Source organism: Raphanus sativus, unplaced genomic scaffold, assembly GCF_000801105.2.
Source record: "Raphanus sativus cultivar WK10039 unplaced genomic scaffold, ASM80110v3 Scaffold3308, whole genome shotgun sequence".
Classification (NCBI taxonomy): domain Eukaryota; kingdom Viridiplantae; phylum Streptophyta; class Magnoliopsida; order Brassicales; family Brassicaceae; genus Raphanus; species Raphanus sativus.
The window spans coordinates 1-11,471 of record NW_026618614.1 but is presented as its reverse complement, the minus strand read 5'-3'; the positions used below and the strand labels follow the sequence as shown (position 1 = coordinate 11,471).

At 35.4% G+C, this 11,471-nt stretch overlaps 1 protein-coding gene and 1 long non-coding RNA gene across 3 annotated transcripts; both read right to left on the bottom strand.

Moving 5' to 3' along the window:
- Positions 1-136: 136 nt before the first annotated feature.
- Positions 137-1,007, bottom strand: LOC108829786 (uncharacterized). 2 transcript variants are annotated; one of them, XR_001946072.2, is made up of 3 exons: positions 875-1,007; positions 577-797; positions 137-462 (listed from the first exon to the last, which is right to left on the bottom strand). It is a non-coding gene; the product is annotated as an uncharacterized LOC108829786 (long non-coding RNA). The 2 variants fall into 2 exon arrangements; XR_008942035.1 differs by having other exon boundaries at positions 610-797; positions 875-1,006.
- A 2,413-nt stretch (positions 1,008-3,420) lies between these two features.
- Positions 3,421-5,038, bottom strand: LOC130506497 (uncharacterized). The gene is made up of 3 exons (XM_057001158.1): positions 4,903-5,038; positions 4,292-4,612; positions 3,421-3,629 (listed from the first exon to the last, which is right to left on the bottom strand). The coding sequence occupies exons 1-3, from the start codon at positions 4,967-4,969 to the stop codon at positions 3,463-3,465; spliced, it is 555 nt and encodes a 184-aa protein (XP_056857138.1). The 5' UTR covers positions 4,970-5,038; the 3' UTR covers positions 3,421-3,462.
- Positions 5,039-11,471: the final 6,433 nt, after the last annotated feature.

Genomic DNA, 11,471 nt, shown 5'->3' with positions numbered 1-11,471 from the left:
TTTTCCTCGCAAGTTTGCAACGGAAAATAATACATCGCAAATTTGCAACGGATAATAGTTCCTTGCAGATTTGCAATAGATACATGAAACGCAGTTTCCTCGCAAATTTTTGGTAAAGAAACAAAAAAAATACAAATTTTCAATTAATTATTTATTAAATAATATAAATTATATTAAACCAAAAATGTATACGTATTTGTTATAAAATACAAATCTAAATACATGGGTATATGTAAATATTATACAAAACCACCACGGGCGTGGCTTTGACGACATTGGCGAAGCGGCGAGCCGACATCGGCGTAACTTTGGTCAGGTATCCGCCTCGTCTCGTTCCACTCAAGTCACATCTCCTCCTCGCCTCTTTCTAGTCCGGTTACGTCTCTGCCTGGTCTCCTTCCACTCCGTTCACATCTCCTCCTCTACTCCTTTAATTTCTTCTTCTCCCTCCTCTTTTTAAATCTACACAAATATCAATATACAGTTGTTAAACAAACCAGATCTAAAAGGGATTAGGGTTAAAGAATCTGAATCCATATCTGACTTGAAGATAATAGACAAAATCCAAAGAATCACCTAGAGCTACAATCTAAGCAAAAAGCTCACCACCTCACATAACTCCATCGCCACCTCAAGTTCTTCACGCCTCCTCTCTCCGCCGCTGATTCGGAAGAAACCATCCACATAAGACTTGTTCAAGGTTGTGGTGGTTCCTCTCCACCATCGTTGTCCTCTTCACTGTCTGCTCTGTTACACTACCACTTATCCTTCATGTTTCATCACTGTTTTTCTCGGATCTGCAAAAAAACAAAAAAATTACCAATTAGAAATAGCTAGAGATGAAGCCAGAGAAGAGAAAGACAAAGTGAGATACCAATGGTGGTGGTGAGGAGGGTGAAGCCATCAGCAGTTGCAGAGAGAGATAATGGATGAAAAGGAATAAACGAAGAAGAGAGGAGAGGAAAACAAAGAAAGACAAGAAGCACAAATGATTTATGTCCATTAGATGGATGATAGAATCAACGGCTAAGATTAGTTAGAGTCAATCCTTGCCACATCTTTATCAACCAATCATATTTTACCTTATTTTTTTAATTCTTTACAATCCAATCAAACACATACTTGTACGTATAGGGCTAATGGTCGTGAGAAAGAACAAGTGTGACTATTCGAGTGAGGTTGAATAATAAGACACATTTTGATGATTGTGTTCAAGAACATTTTAATTGTTTTTTCTTTGTTGACAAAAAAGGTATTTTTCCATTAATAAAAATATAGGATTAATATTTGAAATAAATAGATTATAAACGAAACTTAGAGTTTGGTGATTTATTTTATAATGTTTGAAGGTTAAGTTTTATGTTTCTGATTTAGATTTGAAGTTTAGGGTTTATTTAATGTATATAATTTTTTAAAAGAAATGATTCTTTTTAAAAAACAGTGTATAAATCTTCATATACTTTGACAGCTAATTTGATTAAAAATTATTAGATTGAAATGTAAAAGTTTATTGTTTTGTATGTAAGGTTTAAATTTGGGGTTTAGGGTTTGAAGTATGATATATGGTTTGAGTTTATATGATATATGGTTTGAGAATTTTTTTTGAAAATATTTAATTTATAGTTTTATATTTAAGATTTGGAGTTTAAGTTTAAAATGTTGTAATTGGAGTTTGTTTTTAAGACAAAGGATTAAAGAATGTGTAGTTGGATTTACAAGGAAATTGTGGAAATATGGATTTGCAAGGGATTTGCAATGAAAGCCTCGCAATATCCTTGCAAATTTGCGAGGGAATTTGCAATCCTCGCAATTTTGTAAGGGTATTGCGAGGGTACCATTGTAAATCCCTTACAAATCCATGTCAATGTATTTTAGGGTTTTGTTTGAGGTTTTGTTGTGTTTTCAGACTGTATGTATTTTGTGTATTCGGTTTCAAAAGCAATTAATGTGAAAATATGTTTAACATTTTCTGGAAATTTAGTTGATGTATATTAATTACATAAATTATAAGGTTTAGATGTTAAGTACTTTTTAGTAGTATTTCCGATTAAGTTCATAACCATAGTTGATTAAATTTCCGAAAATGTTTTTGACATACATTTTAAACACTGAATAGTTCAATAAAATGTATTATCCGACACTAAAATCCTAGATGAAACCCAAACCGTTTCAAACTCCGGAAATATGGTTTTACAAGGAAATTGCAAGGAATCTCTCGCAAATCCCTTGCAAATTTGCGAGGGAATTTGCAATCCTCGCAAATTTGCAAGGGTATTGCGAGGGTACAATTGCAAATCTCTTGCAAATCCATGTCAATATATTTTAAATATTAGTTTGAGATTTTGTTGTGTTTCCGAACTATGTGTATTTTGTGTATTCGGTTTCAAAAAAAAATATGTAAAAATATGTAACATTTTCAAGAAATTTGGTTGACGTTTATTAATTACATAAATTATAAGGTTTAGATGTTAAGTACTTTGTAATAGTATATCCGATTAAGTTCATAACCATAGTTGATTAAATTTCCGAAAATATTTTTTGACATACATTTTAAACACTGAATAGTTCAATAAAATGTATTATCCGACACCAAAATCCTTGATGAAACCCAAACCGTTCAAAATCCGGAAATATGGTTTTGCAAGGAATCTCTCGCAAATCCCTTGCAAATTTGCGAGGGAATTTGCAATCCTCGCAAATTTGCAACGGTATTGCGAGGTTACCATTGCAAATTCCTTGCAAATCCATGTCAATGTATTTTAGGTTTTTTTTGAGGTTTTGTTGTGTTTTTAGACTGTATGTATTTTGTGTATTCGGTTTCAAAAGCAATTAATGTGAAAATATGTTTAACATTTTCTGGAAATTCTGTTGATGTATATTAGTTACATAAGTTATAAGGTTTAGATGTTAAGTACTTAGTAATAGTATTATTGGAAATTAAGTTCATAACCATAGTCGACTAAATTTTCGAAAGTATTTTTTGATATACGTTTTAAACATTTGATAATTTAATAAAACGTATCATCCCATACCAAAATTCTTGATGAAAATAAACCGTTCAAATTTCGGAAAAAATAGATTTTGCAAGAAAATTGCAATATATACTGTATATATAAGGCAAGTCCCTTGCAAATTCATCAAAATTTTGCGAAATAATTAAGAAGATATAAGAGTGACATGCAAAATTCTCGCAATACAATCGCAAATTTGCAAGGAAATATTTTCATCGCAAATTTGCGAGGGATTTGCGACGAATCTGTAAATTCCCTTGCAAATCCCTTGCAAAATTGCAAGGCAAATATTTCCTCGCAAATTTGCAACGGATTTGCGAGGATTAAGTTTTTCCTCGCAACTGTGTTGCAAATGCATTGCAAATTTGCATGGAAAAATTTTCCTCGCAAATTTTCCTTGCAAATGAGCTGTTTTCTTGTAGTGATAGCAGCTTCTCCCAAAATAAAAATTTTACATAGCAGCCGGAGCTAGAGCAGGGGCTGAGGAGTCGGAGTCGGAGACAGGGCCTGGAGCTGTCTCAGAAGCAGGCCCAGGAGCCCCGCCAGAACTGAGCATTTCCAACATCGAACGGTGTGGATTTGTCCGTTGAGCATCACACAGATCAGGTAAGAATGCACCTGCATGTATTCCATTGGTACGATATATCAAGTGCTACACTTTTTTTTTTGGTCGAATCAAGTGTTACACTTTACATCATTGATTTTATATAGTATTAACGTAAGTACGTAACTATAGGATCAATCACAAATCAAGTTCCTAACTGAAATTCCTTGCCTTGACGGTAAGAAACACCAGAATTATGAAAGTGAGTTCATGCATTGACGTCTAATTAAAAAAAAAAGGCTCCACACAACACAAGGAAAATATCGAAATACACAAAACACACACAACTCACAAGTTTAGGATTTCTTAATTCATTCATATCAGCCACATTAAACATGATAAGTATATATTTCAACATTTTATTTACGGCAATAACCTTGTTTTTTTCCTGATTTGGTAAATACAATTTTGTTTTCACATTTTGGTATATGAATTTTCTCAAACATATGTTTTGTAAAGAAACCTTAATTATGTAACGGATCTAATGTTATATATATGCTTTATAGTTAGGAAATATATACCTTTAATTGTTTCTACCTATTTATTTATGTGGATTACATTAATTTTTTTTTTTTTAAAGCATGGCCCTTATTCTCGAAAATTCTAATATTTCATAAGAATACCAAAAAATGACAACGTATGCATGAAGACTAAAAGAAGAAGCTCAAGATCTTACCTTCACCGGCAGCGAGATTGAAATAAAGATCAAGAATGTTAGGACAATAATCCAAACAAGCCGGAGAGCAAAGCTTAGCGGCGAATCCTGCCTCCATCATTGCGTCCGATGAGATCCCTACGGTTTTCCGATCAACACCACAAGCGGCTACACACTCGTAGCTCTCCACGTGGTTTACAATTCCTTTAACTTCCACCGCGGAAGTCCGGCAAGTGTATTCTCCGGCGACGTTAGCTGTCTCCAGTAAACATCTTTTCCCGGTAGCAGATATCGAGAACGCGCACATACTAGCGGGCAGATTCTCACAAATGATTTCTTCCCCTATAAAAGGCCAAAAAACATAAACTGATTAAGAAAAAAATCAAATGTTAACATAAAAGAATAATATTTCATATGGTCTATCTTAAAGCGGTCATGTAGTTGGTCAAGATATGAAATCTATGGTTCTTTACATGATGTAAAGACTGAAAACTTGTCTAACCAAGAATGATTTTGGAAAAAAAAATTGGAATTGATATGAGTGAAACAAATGGAGAAGATCATGTTAAACTTGATCATGAGCTCTAACGATTGGATATATATATATATACAGTAGATATATGTGTACGTACCTAAAGCGGCATGGAGAAGAGATGAGAGAATGAGAAAGATTGGCAATTTGAGGGAAGAATAAGACATTGATTGCTTCTGTTTTTTTTTTGTTGATTCTTCTTCTCTTTCTCCTTTCTTGATTTATAGGGGTTTAAAGTTTGATATTGTCAAGGGAATAGAAGGAGTTATGGGTTTGTGAGTATAATATATACAAGATGCTTTAAAGAATGATTTTTATTTACTATTTTATTATTATTATCAATATATATACAGAACACGATGGTTTTTGTCAACATTAAAATTATATTTTTCATAGTAGTTGCAATTTTATTTGTACTACGTTATGTGATTGGTCATTTCTTTTTTATCAACAATTGGTAATTTTTTTACCAAAAAAACAATTGGTAATTTCTTTTCATTTTAAAACTTTGAAATTTTTTTTTCTTTTACAATCATGGATGTCTCTATAATTATATGTATTTACTACATTTTGTGAAATGATCAAAACATCATAAACTGAGTGCTTATTTATTTCAATCTTCAGAGACTGAGGCTGGAAGTTCATATGTGTTTTTTAGCAAAAAAAAAAAAGTTCATATGTGTTACAGAATGAACTAGGCTTCTGTCGGTATTCGCATAGCTTACATGAAACAAATATTTGTTCCTCAAAACTTATGTTATATACTTGTGTTTTTTCTTGTACCAAAAATTCTGTATTGTTTTGACTTTTTACTATTGATAGCTTTGTTCGTTTTGGTCATCTAGACTTTTCCTCGGATTCTTCAAAAAATTCGCTACATGATACTATTATATAAACAAACACTTTTATTTTGTAATTGACATTTTTAATATTCCAACGAACGTATCAAAGACGTAGACCATTCTAAAAAATTTAGTTGAATAATCTTTGTCATTACAAGAAAAGGTAAGAATTACCTATATCCGAAGTTGATATGTCAGAAATTAGGAATAACCTGCAAAATTTGATTTGTTTTGCGTGACTTAGGCCTCCTAGAAGGGTACAGACGCAGGTTGGCGCCGGGCCCAGATGGTGGGTCTCCGAAGGGGGCCAACACCTGGCAAATCAAAAAAAAAAAAAAATTGATTTGTTTTGAAAAAAATAATACATTTTAGAAAATATATTATGAACAATCTCACAAAGAAGGCAAACATACAAAAATTACATCAAATATGTGTGAAACGATGTCAACAAAAGTCACTACATAAAAATATTGGCTATACATAGACACTGGTCATGATAAATTTATTAAATATGTAGTGAATTTTCTAAAATAATTTAAAAATCAATTGAAAACAATATAATAAGAAAATTTATCAGCTAAAAAGTTATTAAACAGAGTTTATTGTCTACAAAAAAGAACATTGATCAAACAAATAACATTGGTCTATAAACAAACGTAGGTTATTGGCTATACTCAAACTCTATAGGCAAATTCATTAGGTACAAATGTCACTAAATAGAGTTCATTGGCTATAACTAGAGTACATTGATCATTTGATCTACAAACAAACATATATAACTGACAACAAACAAACATAAATCATTGGTTGCATACAGTGACGGAGCTATAAACAAAAGTTTTGTTGAGGGCAATATAAAATTTAAACGTAATTTATAAGGGACGATAGTAGAAATTTTACCATTTAAATCATAAAAATTTTGAATTATCAATGAAAATACACACAAAAAACAATATTTCATAGGGGCAGCTGCCCCCTTTCCTCTCTGCCTCCCTCTGCCACTGGTTGCAAAGGAAGACGGTTTGTAATAGCTTTTCTAATAACATAATCACTCAAAATTAAAACAAAAAGCACAAAACTCATTCAAGTTAGTTAATCATTGATATTGTAATTTGAAAACAGCATAATTGATCTAATTGAAAATTTTCCAAAACAATTTGAAAAACAATAAAAACAATGGAAAAGACGATGAATATGAGAAACCTCTGATGATGATAATAACGAGATACAGCGAAACTGAGAGAGATCGTTGAAACTGGAGAACGATGGAACCAATGACGGTGGAACGGTGGAGCTGAGTGAGACCAAAATAACTGAATTTAGACAAATATGAAGGAAGTTGTCGAAGCTAAGCAACGACAGCGAAGCTAAGGAACGGTAAAAGAAATGATGTCGGCGGAGCTGAAGGACGACGAAGCAGAGTGACGCCAGAGCTGATGCCATTGAGATGAAGGCAAGTTCCGACGAAGACCATGGCGTTGATGATTGGTTCAACTTATTTTCATTTCTTTTAATTTTATTATAATTTGGAGATTAGTGAAAGCCAATAAAATGATTATTTTTCTTATTAAATGAAACTTGTTGTGAACAGCCGTCGTTTAGGTTAGAAGAAGAATAGAGAAGAAAACGTATTGAGGCAAATACCCATTTAGGGTTTCTTATTAATGATGTGATAATAATTTACAAACCCTTAGACCCATATTTATACAGCCTCGAAAAACCCGATTTCCTTTTCCCAATAGAAATAGTAACTTTCCTAAACCAAAAAGGCATACCGTACCACGAGTGCTGGGCATTTTACTGGTACAATAGAGATTTAAGACACACAGATGCAACAAAACTTAATTATGTGATTTTGTTCTTGGAAGCTAGATTGAGAAAAAACTTGGTTTAATGTCACTTGAGGTCTTTCCTGTATATTAATTATTCTAGACTTAATATCTAAGAGTATTTAAAATATCTGAAATTCAGAATTATCCAAAATACATAAATATTTAAAATTATGTAAAATAGCTAAAATAAGTATCGAAATCAGACAAAAAAATTCAAAACATCAAAAATATCACAAATACTTACCGGTTCTGGTCCCAAATACCCAAACCAAAATCACTTTTCATGTTAATTTTAGATATTTAGCTAAAGTAAATTTGGATTTTTTTACATTGACACCTCAGCCAAAACTTAATCAACAAAAATTTGAATCGAACATGAACCGAAATTTATAAATATATATATTTAAATTTCTGGCTCCGAAAATAAACTCAAATATATTTGAACCAGACGCGAACGGATATGCGAACGCCTATCTTACAACTACCAATGGCTTCTTGTATTATTTGTTTCTTTTAGACATTGGAGATGAAAATGGCTAGTTTATTTTCTGTATGTTTCATGGGGGTAGTTCATAGATGGAGGAACAATGGTGTCACCAACTGTTCACGTACGGTGTTGCCCGTCATATCTGATGAATGAGAACGCACAAAAGGCTCTGACCGATTCATTACAAGCACAAGTTGTGTCTCCAGAAGGGCCAACCACATTGTATCTACAAGTGGCTTGCTTTTTCAAGCTTGGCATGGAAACCAATGCACAATAAGCCCTTAAAGACGGGACTACATTGGAAGTCAAGAAGAACGATAGACGCTGATAAAGTATTTTCAAAAGATCTTTCAATAGGCTTGTTGTAAGACCCGAACCCGGCCGACTAAGCCGCGGTCGATGCCTCACGTCGTTCGGTCCACATACTGACCGAACCACTCAATTTTTCGCGTTTTATCTATACTTTCGCCTAAGGGCGAAGTCTATCTTAGATCTTAGCTTAAGACTACCTTAGTCATTCCCTAGCTTAGATCCTTTCAACTTATGCACAGCGGAATATTCTCTACTTAACCAATGGTCTAAAACCAATCTAACACTTGTCAGGTCGAATCACCTTAGCCATGATCAGTATACACAACTACTACCATCTCCAAGGTTGATCCTAAACCTAATCTAAGTCATACAATAACCGATGTTCCATTCCCCTAACCATTCTATCTAGATCTAAGCAACATTGTTAGATCATACCTTTACCACATCCACGGAGCTTGTTAGCTCATTGCCTCAGCTATCCCCAGCTTGTTAAACTAGCTCGTCCAGTTCAGCTGAGCTGAACCACTTCACTTGAGCTTCTATACACTTTCGTCCAGCTGATCGACCTGCGAGGCAGCTTTGCCCAGCTCCCCGTCTACTCGTCCATCTCTCCTGTGTCTGCATAAACCCTTCCCTTGGTTACTTAGTCATTCAACCAGCCATCCCCACAGACCAAGTACCTTTGTGAAGTCTTCAGCTACAAAAACAACCTCAAGCAAATGTGCTCCAAAAACTAATTAAAATTCATGATAATTCATAACTAAGAGGATGGTCAAGTCAGATTTTTCAGAACTGGCCTCGATCAAACTGATCTCGCCCATGAAAGCCCATATGGCCATAACTGACCACCTCTAAATCAATGAGATAAAACTATTCTTTCACCATGATAATTCATGATAAATACCCATTAAGAGATATTTGAAGTCGGATCCTAACAATTCCTTCAGGAACTATCAGATTTCCACTTACCTGCCCAACCAAGGCCATGGAGAGAATTCTCTGAACCGGCCAACCTGTGGCTCAGTGCCTCTATTTCTAAACAACAAGAGCATATGATTAATAATGCCCACCAGTTCCTGAGTCAATCAACCAACCACCCCACATGACTCAGAACTGATGAGTCTTCACACATACCTAACTGGCCATGGAACCATGTCCCAATGAACCTGGTCAGTCTTGCTCTTCTTCATGGCTCTCAGCCAATCCTGTACCACCAAGGTTGATACCTATCATAGCATATGATTTCATTACCTCATTGCCACGGCCTGAAGCCATTGGTAATGCAAAACCATAGATCAGGTTCACTCATGAACCACCATGAATCACTAGCTGTTGCATAGCATCTAATTATCATCCCACATGGATGAATTAGTTTAACTATGATCCGCCCCTTTCCTGAAGGTTCTGCATCCCTAAAATACATCACAATGTATGGTCTCCAAGGGCATGCCATACTTGGCCTCATATGCACCTCAAGAGACACCAACATAAACCACAAAGTAATCATATGTACATGTTACCTTATACCTGATCTTACTAGATCTTGTGCTTCCTGTATCATGTCTGGCCATGCTCCTCCATTGCACGCCTCTATCATGCCTTATCATATACTTCCAGTATTGATAAGATCTAACCATGGGTCGCACCCACCACCCATTTCATGGAACTTCCATGAAACCAGTTTCTGCACTGCATCCACCTTCAAGACTGTTCCTGCCATTGGGAGTGAAGTCCGGCCTTCTCCCTTCTCTTCTGACCATTTGCGTGTGTATTAAGGATGTAGAGGAAGCTTATGGCGTGGCAAACCATAATCAAAATATACCAGAGGGTCGTTCTCAACTCCCCTCTTGATTGCCATCAAAACTGCCTCTTTGCTGCCTTCAAGTCTCTCTTGGTCTTGGATTGTGTAATCCGACCATCTCTCTGTTTTTCTCTGTTTTTCAGGAAGAAAAATGAAGTCCTGGCGTGCCTGCAAAGGCACGGACTTTCCCTTGTATTTATAGAAAAGGAATGGTCACCTTTCCAAAGGTTGCACCCTTTCGGTATCATTTATGGTCATTGATTTAATCAATGGTCCAGATCACACATGTTCGCCTAGGGCAGTTACCAGACGTTCCTGACAGCCCTAACTGCTCCTAGACACATCACACACAAGCCTAGGCTGGTTGTCCAAGCCCCAAGTTCAACCACAAGTGCCCACCGGCTTACCGGCACACCCGGGTGGTCCACATGGTCCGACCACTGTCCGGACCTGGCCCATCTGCCCAAGACTTGAACACTCAGTCTAGCTGAGTTGAGCTGATCCCCAACTGACCCAGCTGAGTGAGCTAGTTCATCCAGCTCAGGGAGCTAACACACTCTTCAGTGAGCTACACTGAGCTGCACTACACTTCTTCTAGCTGGTAGAGCTTGCTTACCGCATCGCCCAGCTGCCATTTCACTTATGCAGCTTGATATCTTCATATTAATCAATACACTACAAGAAAACAGCACTTTGGCGAGGAAAATTAACGAGGAGATATAATCCTCGTAATTTTACGTCGACTTTACGAGGAAATTACAAAAAAAAGAAGAAAACGTCGTTATTTCCTCGTAAAGTAACGAAGAAAATATTTCGTCGTAAAAACAACGTAACTTTACGTGGTTTTGACGAGGAAATACACTTTCCTCGTAAACACAACGTAAAGTTTGCATCATCTTTACGAGAAAATGAGGAAATAAACTTTCCTCGTAAAAACAACGTAAATTCGCGTCTTCTTTATGAGGAAATGGTTTACGTGAATTTAACGAGGAATTTTAAAGCACATTTTTTTTTGGCTACCTACCTTTTCCTCGCAAATTCCTCGCAAAACTTCAACTACCAGATTCGAAAATTTTCTATAAATATGGAAGTTTCAACATCATTTTAAACACACCAACAAGAACAAAAAAAAGAAAAACGTGAAAGGAAAAAAATGTCAGGCTCCGGGAATGTCTACAAGTTGCGGAAGTGGATGTATATGCATAGAGATGCTAACGGAGAGTGACGAAAGAATACATTGCGGGACTGGAGACATTTATGCATCAAGCAGATTCCACACCATTCGCCCTAGAAAGCTGTAAGATGTTATGTCCATGTCAGAAATGCAACAATTCGAAATTGGCAAATCGTGAAAATGTTTGGAAGCATTTAATAAATAGAGGTTTCACGCCAAAT

Excerpts from the sequence above, each read along its gene's own strand:
- LOC130506497 (XM_057001158.1), bottom strand. The coding sequence starts at position 4,969 with ATGTCTTATTCTTCCCTCAAATTGCCAATCTTTCTCATTCTCTCATCT. Across the intron at positions 4,613-4,902 it reads TCTTCTCCATGCCGCTTTAG|GGGAAGAAATCATTTGTGAG; the intron begins GTACGTACACAT and ends GGCCTTTTATAG. Across the intron at positions 3,630-4,291 it reads CAATCTCGCTGCCGGTGAAG|GTGCATTCTTACCTGATCTG; the intron begins GTAAGATCTTGA and ends GAATACATGCAG.